Source organism: Spea bombifrons, chromosome 3 (genome assembly GCF_027358695.1).
Source record: "Spea bombifrons isolate aSpeBom1 chromosome 3, aSpeBom1.2.pri, whole genome shotgun sequence".
Classification (NCBI taxonomy): Eukaryota; Metazoa; Chordata; class Amphibia; order Anura; family Pelobatidae; genus Spea; species Spea bombifrons.
In genome coordinates, this window is record NC_071089.1 from 33486618 (window position 1) to 33498441 (window position 11824).

General features: G+C 37.1%; 1 protein-coding gene across 1 annotated transcript in view; it reads right to left on the minus strand.

The window, feature by feature from the left end:
* ADGRG6 (adhesion G protein-coupled receptor G6) overlaps positions 1 to 11571 on the minus strand; it is a 75944-nt gene extending 64373 nt beyond the window's left edge. Inside the window, exons 1-2 of the mRNA XM_053461059.1 lie at positions 10996 to 11571; positions 3028 to 3128 (exon numbers count right to left, since the gene is read on the minus strand). Coding sequence (XP_053317034.1) covers positions 3028 to 3128; positions 10996 to 10997 — 103 coding nt within the window. The 5' untranslated portion in view covers positions 10998 to 11571. The remainder of the gene's footprint in view (positions 1 to 3027; positions 3129 to 10995) is intronic.
* Positions 11572 to 11824: the final 253 nt, after the last annotated feature.

An 11824-nucleotide genomic window follows, 5' to 3' on the forward strand; every position in this document is an offset into this window, starting at 1 on the left:
TAATCTATAATATTTATATTTGTTTATTCAACTACAATCTGTGGTTCGTCTCCAAAGAAAATGACATCAAACTTCAATAAAAATGCATGTGTTGTTATGTTATAAAATATTTATTGGTGAGGTACACAGTTACCATATCAACCCATTCATAAATTTTGCCAGTAACACAATGTGATGCAAAAGCAGGCATTGATACGCGTTTCCCAAAAGAAACTGAAAAGGCTTCAGACATGGATATAGGCTCATTAACTAAGCATTATACGAAGACTTCCTTTTACATCCCCTATATATTGGGTAACAATGTTAGCGGAAACAAACAGTAGCTTTTCAATAGGTGTAACATTATATAAAGTACAAAGATATTGTGTTAGTTTTTTGAGCAGTCACTGCATTTTACACTTCTACACGTTGCTCTCCTTAGCGCTAAAGGCATTTTATTTCATTTGAGGGGCCATTTTTTTTCACTAAGAAGTCCTTATTAGTTAGTATGATAAAAATACTTATTATTTTGCGAGACGCACCCAGGGCATCGCAAGAAACACCCCCATTTAAGGAGAAAAAAAGTGGGGAGTGGGGCGTGTTAGGACCCCCCCGTGACCTGGAGGATTCAGGTCTTGACCTGGAGAACCAGGGAAGCGCCAAACCTGGAGAGCTCCCAGGTATTTTGATATCCCTTGTGGCTGTATACCCAGTTTCACACACACACACACAATCACACCATCCCAGGGGTAAATTCCCAACTACACAGTTCCATTAAAGGTAATACACCTTTACCTTTCACAGTTCATTATCAACGTTGTGTCCTATGTCCAGAAATCAGAGGCATATCGACCTATTAGGCAACCAGGCTCTGTAGCATCCAACTTCTCAATGGTCTGGTTAAAAGCAAATCTGTAGTCTCCCTAAACAGCCCATTTACACGATGGAGGACTGTACGAACCAGCACAGCCTCCATAGTATGCTATACCTGGCACAGTACATACTTAAGATGTGGAGCATGGGTATATAATATCCCATACTGATATAATTGGGTCATATGATATCCTATTATTCAGAAACAAGGATGCGGCCATAGAGGTGAAACCCAGGAGGAGCCGGGGCAGTGCACTGGGTTAAGCCCTTGGCAATGTCCAAGACATGGTTCTAGGAAAATACCAGGAGAAATGTTAAAAAATTAACCCAAAATAGTGAATTATTCATAATATTTTTTATAAAAAATATGAAATGATTATACAATAAAAAGAATGTTTTTTTTGCTAAACATTGTTGGATCCAAAGGACGGCTTAACCAGTGCAATGTATACACAATCACCTTAACGTATTTATTGCATCTAGAAAAGCTCCAAAGCTGGAGTATAAAGCTGTAGAGGGTGTGTGCTAAGTTGTTACATATAAAGAGACACTAATGCCTTCTTACAGACAATTCTCTGATAATAAGTACACACTACTTCTTTAAATCATGAATCTGACATGAGTCAGCGTGTGCCGTAATAACCAAATGAAAGATACAGGTTTCACAGGGTTTTTCTATGGAAGCTCCTTATTTTTCACAGGAGTGGCATATTATTACACACCTCGCAAAAAGATCTAAAGCATTGATAACCATATAATAATTACTTTATGGCATCTGCAATTTTTTTTTATATAAATAAGATTACAATATCTCATAAGGGTTACATTTTAAGAAAGTGTTAAACTGTTACTTTTACAATTTTTTTTATCTAAAACCAACATTTAACCACATTTTAACACGATTCTGACTTTATACGCCTGTGATGTTAATTCCCCTTTAACGCGTGCATTTAATGAGTCATATTTTAATGTGAGGCATTAATAAGGCATATCCTGTTACAAGGCTTCAGAAACTTGTATTTTGTGCGGCGATCATATCTGTCCACAAACAATTCATATTTGTAGCTCGAGTAATGCAGAGTTAAGATTTATTTTATCTAAGGTGAAAGTAGGCAAGTTATCTGGAAGTCCTTTTGAATGCAAGCTATCGCAGACAGGATTTCCTGTCGCTACTCTTATGCTTTAATGTCAATCGTGCATGTGTAGAGTTTAGCATGAGAACTCGATGATATTCTTTGTCACTTAATTGTCCAACATTATAATGTGACCAACTGAGAGTTCTTGTTAAAGAAACACGTACGCATGAAAAATTACATTTTGTTTTCTCCCTGACAATAGCTACAAAACAACAATGCCTTAATACAAGAGGGTTAAAATCAGATACTACACTTTGTGACATATGCAATCATTACACTTAATGAGCCACTGTTTATTACACAATTGTTTAAGTATAATTCAAATACATGTGACGTGTTGTATGCAAATAATGCATATGATTTTTCTATGTCAATATATATATATATATATATATATATAGCTATACTGTGTAATTTTCTTACAGGATTGCATATAGCTTATGTAAGTGTCTTTAATGTATGTTTGTCAAAGTAAAAATATAAAGGAAAGACATTATTGAATATAGTCCAAGGTTTCCCAGAGCGATATTCAGGGTGGTATCATGAAAAAACATACAAGAGTTCGGGTGAATTACACATGGGTGGGGTAGATGAAACTGGGTTTTTTTTTGGAGGATATTGGTATATAGTAAAATGTGTGTTCGTTAAGCCCAGGCGCCAAGCCCTGGCTAGAAGATTAATAATATTGTGTCCCAAAACGCAATGACAGAGGCAACGATTCTCAATATCCACAAAATGGTCCACTAGTATATAATAAGGGTTTAATTGCTGCCAAAAGTCATTGTTATGTTACCCTGGTGGCTATAGGTGGAACTGCAAGTACAACACATGGAAAGACTTCTGGAAGTGGGCCAAAATCAAATCAGAGCAGTCCAGGAGGTGAGTGCCACCCTGCCCCTTTTGTGCTGGACTTAACATCTACAATCATTTTAAACATTTCTCCTGCAAAATGTTAATACCTTTCAAATCTATATACACCATGGCATTGTGCCAACAAGGACGTTTTAGGCCTGAAATTTGAGATCGAAAAGCCACTTACCAGTATGCTGAACACAAGCAAAGTACACAGCTATAAAATACAGAAAATGCGACATCTTCCTTTTCCAGTGTTTACACCACATTCCATTCATGGGGGGCGTCCTGAGGAAAAAGAAAGGGACTATTTAGAGAACGTCACCAGAACTGGACATTTCTTTTTTTGTTCATGAAGTACTATTAACTCTTGGATAACTACTCTTTCGCTTCAGTTATATTACTGCATTTTTTAAGACAATGTAAAAACTATTAACAAAAGGTACACAAATGTAAACAAGCTATTATACCTACATTGCCTAATCCAATAGCAATGGAAACATCATAATTTAACAAATGTTATTTCATTGCCATCTGACTTTATTGTCCTTGCAAGACCTAGAACAAAAATAATTTTAATAGATTATTTTTATTATTATTATTTTTAAAGAGCGTAAACACAGTAATGCATTTTCAGACATTTTTTTAGGTAACATAATGATTTTAAAGCACAAATCTAAATGTTGATGAACAAAGGTGCCTTTTTTGTGAGCCAGGTCAGGTGTGTTATACATGGAGAAAATGACTCAAAAAAGTCCATAAATATATAAGCTCTTCTGAGCCATTCATGCTGAGGAGGAACCTGTTCTGGTTAATGTTCTGTAACAAAGTGAAACTTTAGTCATATAGCATTGTCAGGTGGAGCCAGAATTCCAAATCTGCTACGTACCCAAAGGTTGATGACTTCAATTGACTCCATGAAACCGTCACATATGACGTAGAATCAAACTGTGACTGAATATATAGCAGCATTAGCAATTTTAACAATTACATATTCATAAATAAATTAGAATAAAAACCAGAAAGCTTCAGACTGTAAGACTATAAGAATCTGCCCATGCACCCTGAGACCCTCAGGTTGAGGTAGAATTCCTGAGACTTAAACCCTAAGTTTTCAGTCATGGCAATAGAGTATAAACCTACTTTACATATGTGCTGTAACAACACACATGTTAAAAAGACAGTCTAGTCCCCAAAATAGCTTTTAATGGATGCTGAAGTCCATGTAGCATGATTCCATTCTTCTCCCTGTACTTACCAAAGAAAGAAGTTATTCCAGAAAAAAAGAGAGGAGGGTTTTTAAAAAGGCAGATGGAATGAATCCATTTAATAGAGGATAAACGGCCATGCTAACACTATCATATTCCTCACATGGACATATCTACTGAAACCAGGAAGTGTAAACAGGAAACATACTTTAGTACATTCCCATTCGCTCCGTTTAAGTCACTTGCCCATTTTAAAAATTATTTTAGTGCAACAAAAAATCTCACTCAAATATACATAGTTACAAAGTACATAAGGTTGAAAAAAGACCTAAGTCCATCAAGTTCAACCCATCTACCTTCCTACTCTTGATCCAAAAAGAAGGCAAAAAAAAAACCCTTTGTCATCTATGAAATCTCTGCTCTTCCAATCTCAGAGGCTGACCTCTTGTTCTTTGTACATTCTGTTAATGAACAGGTCACTGAATAGCTCTTTATATCGGCCCTGCATATATTTATATAATGTTTATCATATACCCTCTAAATATACTTTTATTAAAAATTCAACTAGTGTAAGCAGAAGGTTTTCATGGAGTAATATATAGGGGTAAATATGTAACATTTAGCATATGTATCCTAAGCTAAACTAAAGCAGACTGATTTTCTTAAACCTAGATATTTGTGTCAAGGTTGATTACAATTTTTTTTTTTATGACGGTGCTACCAAATGCCAAAGAAGATTAAGCAGCTAATGTGTCTTTTTATCATACCATTGGCACCGGCCCTGGTGACGCAGGAGATAATAGATTCTAAAACAGCAAACAGTGCTTGCTATTCACTTATGAAGCAAAACCAAAACTGCAAGTCTTCCATGAAAGGAGCCATACATCCGTAGTCTCCAGCGATGCCAACTAAACTGACAGCTGCACACGTTATGCAGTCAAGTCACTTGTTGACTATATTTTTTCTTTAAGCCGAATTTAATGTTTTGTACCTTTACCTTAAAATCAACAAGCAGAGGTGTAATGATAGACCAAACTGGGTGCTCACTTTTTTTTTAATCGCCGCTTTTTCAAAAGTAAATTTATTCAGACTCCACTCTTGCCAAACCTCAAATGTTCCTGACCTCCTCTGATACACTTTCCCGATGCCAACATTGTGGGTAGGACTCTCGGGTTAGTTTTTTCTTTGGGCTAAAGGGAAGAGGGGACAAGTGACACAAAATTAATATATAGCCCAATCATCTGCCAGAAATCTGTGCTTCTGGAGCATAATTGCTCTCGTGGGGCTTGTGGTTGTTGTTAAAGCCATAAGTTACAAGCCCCTCTTATAGATCCAGCTCAGGTCTAAATGCTTGGAAAAGAACAAAAAAGAACACTTGGAAATGCCCAAAAAACAGACTTCAGAAGAGCTTTTGAAGAGAAAGCATCACTAAGCTATATAGGACCTGCCTTAGCTATAATATATTTTAATTAATCTGTGCTGGATTTTGTTGTGTACTTTTTGGTGGAAAGGAGGGGATGGGTTGTGGTACCCTTCCAGTCTTTTAATCCAGACATCAATGGTAGGAAAGAGATATATACAGTATTCCTCTTTTCACACATTTAGATTGAATGATTCTTTTTTTTTTCGTTTACCTAACTTTACCTAGATGGACTTTTAACAGTGTTATATATAAAATAAATGTTAATCCAGCTGCTAGTGAACTGCTAGAAAAGCAAACTTTGTCCATTAAAACAACATCAAATGGATCAGAAATACAGTGTAGGTGCTGTTAATGTTAATGGCTATCGTAGCTGGAAACGGCTGATATGTAATGGAATATCTTAATAGTCTTACAGAGGCCCTTTATCAGCACCGATCACTCCTGAGTTCCAAGGGCACGTTGTATTAGCTAATCATAACTAATAAAATACGTTTACAGTTAAAAGGCTAATTGATCATTAGGAAACCCTTTTGCAATTATGCTAGCTAGAAATGTCCTTGGTTTCCAGCTAAGTGACCCTAAACTTTTGAGCAGCATTGTATATATATATATATATATACATATATATATATATATATACACTGTAAAGATAGATAGATAGATAGCTAGATAGATAGATAGATAGATGATAGATAGATAGATAGATAGATAGATAGATAGATAGATAGATAGATAGATGGATGATAGATAGATAGATAGATAGATAGATAGATAGATAGATAGATAGATATATGGCAAGCTGCACATAAGAAAGCGCTAGGTGTGGCTTATGGTTAGAATAGGGTTAGTGATGGCTGGCAGAGGGGAAGAGAGGAAAGTGGATGGGGAGGGATGACGACGTTTTGGAGGGAAATATCATGCACAAAACATACTGTCTACTCCAAGCTCTCAATAGCATAAGCTGACTAAATAGAAATATCATAAAAAGATCAAAGAAAGGATACAATAATTATGTAAATGCAGTAAAAAAAATCTGTTACTCTAGACAACCTGTAAATAAATCTTATACAAGGCTTGCAACTGATAATATAGATTTTACACATATCTATTAAAACAAAAGCAGAATTCTCATTACAATCTATAGGCATTTGCCATTAGTACTGTAGACAAGACTGCCAGAAGATACACCTATGCATCACAAATGTATATAATATTTCAAAGGATTAACCCTTTATTTGCACATTTGTATTTATCCACAATACTGGAAGTTGCAACAACTGCATTGAACATAACTTAGAATAGTTCCATTTGTGAAAGTATTTTGCTTATTGGTGCATTATCCGTATGGGGAGACAGGGAAATGAAAATTACACCTTCAAACATGCAAGTTATAGACCCACCATGTGATATTTCTGCAAAACAAATGTTAAAAGTTATTATTGTAACGGCTTATCTCAACATGTACGCTTTGGATTGTGTAGCTATGATCAAGATGCCTGGAAACTATTATTCTTAGAAAAATGATTTTTTCTTTAGTAAATTACCGCCAAGACACCACAATTTAGTTCGAAAAAATGAAAAATGGAATGTAATATTAGCTTGCCCAAATAATGATTTCTCTCCAAGCCATGTTTTAACTAATATTGGTGCTAAATAATGGTAGGGGTTTCCTTCCAACTGACCATTCTTTTCTATAGGCATAAAGCACTGATATACATCCATTTCCTCCACAGACCATAATCTTGTGAAGGAGACGTGTTTAGTTACTCCGATGTATATAGTATATATATATATATATAGGAAAGGACGCTGATTTCCTACCATGGTGTGAAACTTCTCTGAATAGCCTGAGGCTAAACAAAGGAAGTCTGTTTGGTCCCATTTAAGCAGTCTACTGACCGTACACACAATATCATTTTCCTGTCATAATGTCCAACCTCAACTATTACCTATTCACCATAGTAATAAGAAAATAAATTGACTTAGTTCGAAATAGAATTAAGTGTTTGGACGTTAAAAGGGAACCTAAAATTGCCCCAGGTACCTAAAAACATAAACTAATACTTGTTTGTAAAGTTTCTTGCTGATTTTCTGTGCGCTGGAATGCTGGCTCAGTTTCGTAGCCCTCTGACACGACACCTGCGACAGGAAGTCTGGTCTCAAATGTATTTACTACAAAGGTGTACAAAGCGCCTCTGTATTAAGTGCAGCCATCCCCCGCCAACTCAGAGGTGGCAGAAAACCTACACTCCACGGGCGGCTTACTAAATAGCCACAGCTGTTTTAATAAATCAGGAAATCTGTGCTAAGGTTTTTAAGTTCTCAGCCTTCGTCGCTGGACCTCAAGAAAGGAAAGCGGACTAAAACATTCCCAATTTCATGCCGATCGCTTTCCTGTAATATTCAGACAACTTAAGCAAACCATAATAAAAAGTCTCGCTGTTTCCAAAGCTGTCTCCGTTTATATTGAAAAATGGCTTGTTTGACAGGAACTACATCAATACAGATATTAGCATTGCCATGAAGGCTAATGCTCGCCGGCAATGTATTTCAGGTCCTACATACTTTCTGTGTGTACTGTTTTTGGACTACAGTTCTCATCATCCTCTGTTTCAATGATACATAACAGACTACTGGACATCAAAGCAGTGCTCTTTAACTGTACTAAACAAAACCAAATGTACCTTGCAAAGGCTACACTTTCTGAACTACAAACAAGTTGGCTTTAGTCAATTTTTTCATTATGTGCATACCTGGGATTTTGTTCCCCCAATCTCATGGTTTTGGGGAGGAGGGGCAGATTCTCGGGGTCACACAGTCAGAAACTGACTCCTTTCAATTCTACACTTCTGTGATCATAAATAAGACTTTGGGGGCTTTTTCTACCAGTATGTTATGGTTGACATCCCTGCTTGATGTTGGTGACTCACCTAAGTTTATCTTTAAATAATGTCAAGTCAAGGTTTCCATGAGCACTAGTATCAAAGCCATTTCGTTAACTCATTTGGCGAGTTACTACACAGAAGCTTCACAGTGGACTTTTAAAGGGTTAATGGCTGTTAGGATCTGCCTACTAAGAAAGTCCCCTGGCATGATTATATGTCAAATGCAGTTGATAACTTTTTCAAGTAAAGTTAGGACAAAAAGAATCGTTTCAGTGGATATTCAGAATACAAAATACTTTTTATGTTAAATGTATTTTTGTATTGTAAAAACTGAATAATTTTAACAAAAGTAATGTGCCCATTAGTGTAATAACTATGTAGCATGAATGCTTACAGAGCAGTAACTTTGGACAGCAAATATGATGAATATAGATGGATATCCATACATTCCATACATTAACTTTTTCACTGGGGGGGTGGGGGTAAGCAATGCAGAATTAATGGAGCGAATTATATATTTCCAGACATGAGAAATAGCCTTTTAAACCAGTAATTTTGACAAAATGTGAAAATAATTCAAAACGTCATCGTTGATATCTGGCTCATGCGCCTCTAATTTGATGGATTTTGTTTACAAAGTTGATGTGATCATTTGCATAAAATTAATTACAAATATTTTTTGGAAACTGAATAATATTGAATTAATATTACTCTCTTAATGATACGCATATACTCTTGTACATTTCAATCAATTAACTTATTTTAAAATAGATTACCTTTAAATGGATTGTGTTATATGATATTTCCATATATTAAGAAGTATTTTTAAAAATTATTACTGTTTTAATGTTTTAAAGTAAATTTTAAAAAATACATCATCCTGGCGTGCAAATGAAAATAGTGGCAAAAAAGTTAGACGCAGTTTGATGTTATATTTGGGTAAATACGGTATTTCGCTCAACAATGACGTCTTTATTCCATTGTAATTATCATTCATTATTCACTTATGTAATAGTTAACATGCAAACGCTTATAAGTCAAAAAGCATGTTTTACTATCATAAATAACAAATACTATGCAGTAAGAATAAATAAATCAAAAAAGTGGAGTAAAATTGTTTATTCTGATGGCTAACATGGTACCATCCTTTATCTAATGAGTTTTAAATATTAAATATGCGAAGAAAATACATTACATCAATTATATATATATATAATAACAATCCAACGACACTAGTTAGGTGTTACAGGATAAATTATTAAATACGTTAACGCCTAGGCATTAAATCACAAAAAAACAAGACTCAAATTTTTGTAAAACACTATAAACTGGCTCTGCGCTCCCCGTCTGACATGGGCTCTTACTTGGCAGAGCAAAACTTTTTCCTTAAACATTATGCCAGGGAATATAAAGTGTTCGCTCTCGGGACATAAGCAGTTAAATGCAGGAATCTTATGGGGGAAAAAAAGATTTTACAGGGATGTTTAGAGCCTTTAAGATCCCTACAGAGTCATCAGGATTGTTTTTTTTATCAGTTTGAGTTAAAAGACAGATGTTAAATATTTCAGTGCTGTTTGGCACACACATTAGAGGTAAACTGGTTAAGCATTAAAAAGCTAATTATGGGATAGTAATAATAACAATAAAAATAATAATAATTAATTATTATTATGCCACCTATATGATTGGTTAGATAATAGTATATATTACAAATGAGAATATCAGCCTGGCTTCATCATTTTGCAGGGGTATTGCAGTGGGTCAATGTGGTTCTTTAGGTGGTTTCGCGCCAACAGGCTGGCTGAGGGTGATGGGATTTGAAATCTAGAGCCCACACTTTGCTCCAACAAATGTCTTCTATCCCATCACAGATACCAGCCAGTTCCCTATTAAAAGGCTACTAAGCTAACAAACCTGGAAAGGTCTAGAGCCGATGTGGGACATCAGATGTTTTTAGACACCTTTGTGAATTTTGTGAGGCTCCTTTATTAAAATCACCATGGAAGATAAATGCCTCTCTCTCTGCATCATCCAAGAATAATTTCTACTTCCAGACTGCACAAAATATGTCAATATTTGATCTGGATTCTACCTGCACCGGTCTAGAGAGTAGAAAATATATATTTTTTAATATTTTGCCCAGCTTGACTTTTCAAAAAAAAAATCTTCCTGTTAATTTCCTGCTTCTTGAGCGACAAAACACGATTTTTTTTACTTCGCTTTCTACAAGCCTCTGCATGTAACCACCTAAACCGCACTCCGCTGGATACATTTCTCAACTTGAAGGTGCAGCCCCCCCCTGGGGTATTAGTACTCCCCGATCCACCTTGTTTAAGTAATAGCAGATGTTCTTGACTACAACACCAATCACTCTGAGCCAAACACGCTTTAGGGTCCTAATCAACTCTCAGGGTAGCAGATCGGGGAGTAAAAAACATGGGAATCAGAACGCTTTGTGAGCGACAACACCCATCACCCTCAGCCAGAGACTGCGATCAAAGGTGATGCGAGTAGTAGTCCCCGGTTGCTGCCGTTGTTCGGACCCGAAAGTCGCGATACAGGACAGGGAAGTTCGGTATCGGTCGATGTTACATGAAGCCACTGTGGCTAGTCATTAAAAATACATTGGTTGCACTTACATGTTGGCATTACTAGCCCGATGACCTCTATTCCACAGCAGTGAGGGTCCGGGTGACCATTCTTCAGCGGGTGTCTGTCTCAAGCTGTCTCGGGTTTAATCGAGGGGTTCCACCGGGTGATCAGAAGTGTTGTATCGGTGATTGAAGCCGGTAAAGTCCTTCTCTGTCCAGCAGCAGCAGGAGGAGGAGGAGAGCTGGCTGAGCGGGGCAAAGGGATGTCCTGTTGGGGTCTATAGTCCGGCCGAACCGGTACAGCTGTCCCGGGGCTCGTCCTCGCTGTCTCTGCCTGCTGGCTCCCACGACAAGTGCAGCTCAGCCACACGAAACGTGGATTGCAACAGAAAGCAAACCTGTCTCGGGCTGAGTCAATTTACCATGCGAAGCGCAGGAGAGTGATGAGTGAAGGTGGCCCACAAAGGGCAGATCCAGATTCTTTATCTACAGTACACGTAATTTCCACAAGGTAGATCCACTCCAAGGCTGACCCCACACAAGCTGCGTGGGAGATCCGCGAGTTGGATGGGAGGGGGGGCGATCTGGACTTTTCAGATGACTTACAAACTCCTCTGCTGTGGTCCTTGCAGGTTCTGCCTGGGAAAGCCAGCACCCCCTAGGAAAGCCAGCCTTATCTCCTCTCCCTGAAGGCTGTCTGTCTCATTGGCTTATCTTTCAATATGCCGATCAGGTCTCTTTACTTGTAGAAGGCACAGCCGTCTCGTTTTACCTGGAGTGATCTGAAAGTGTTACATCACTAGTTGCTTCTTTCTTTTCTCTATCTGTGTCTTTACTCTATACTTTACTTTCTTCATTCCGCATCTCCTTTCCCCCA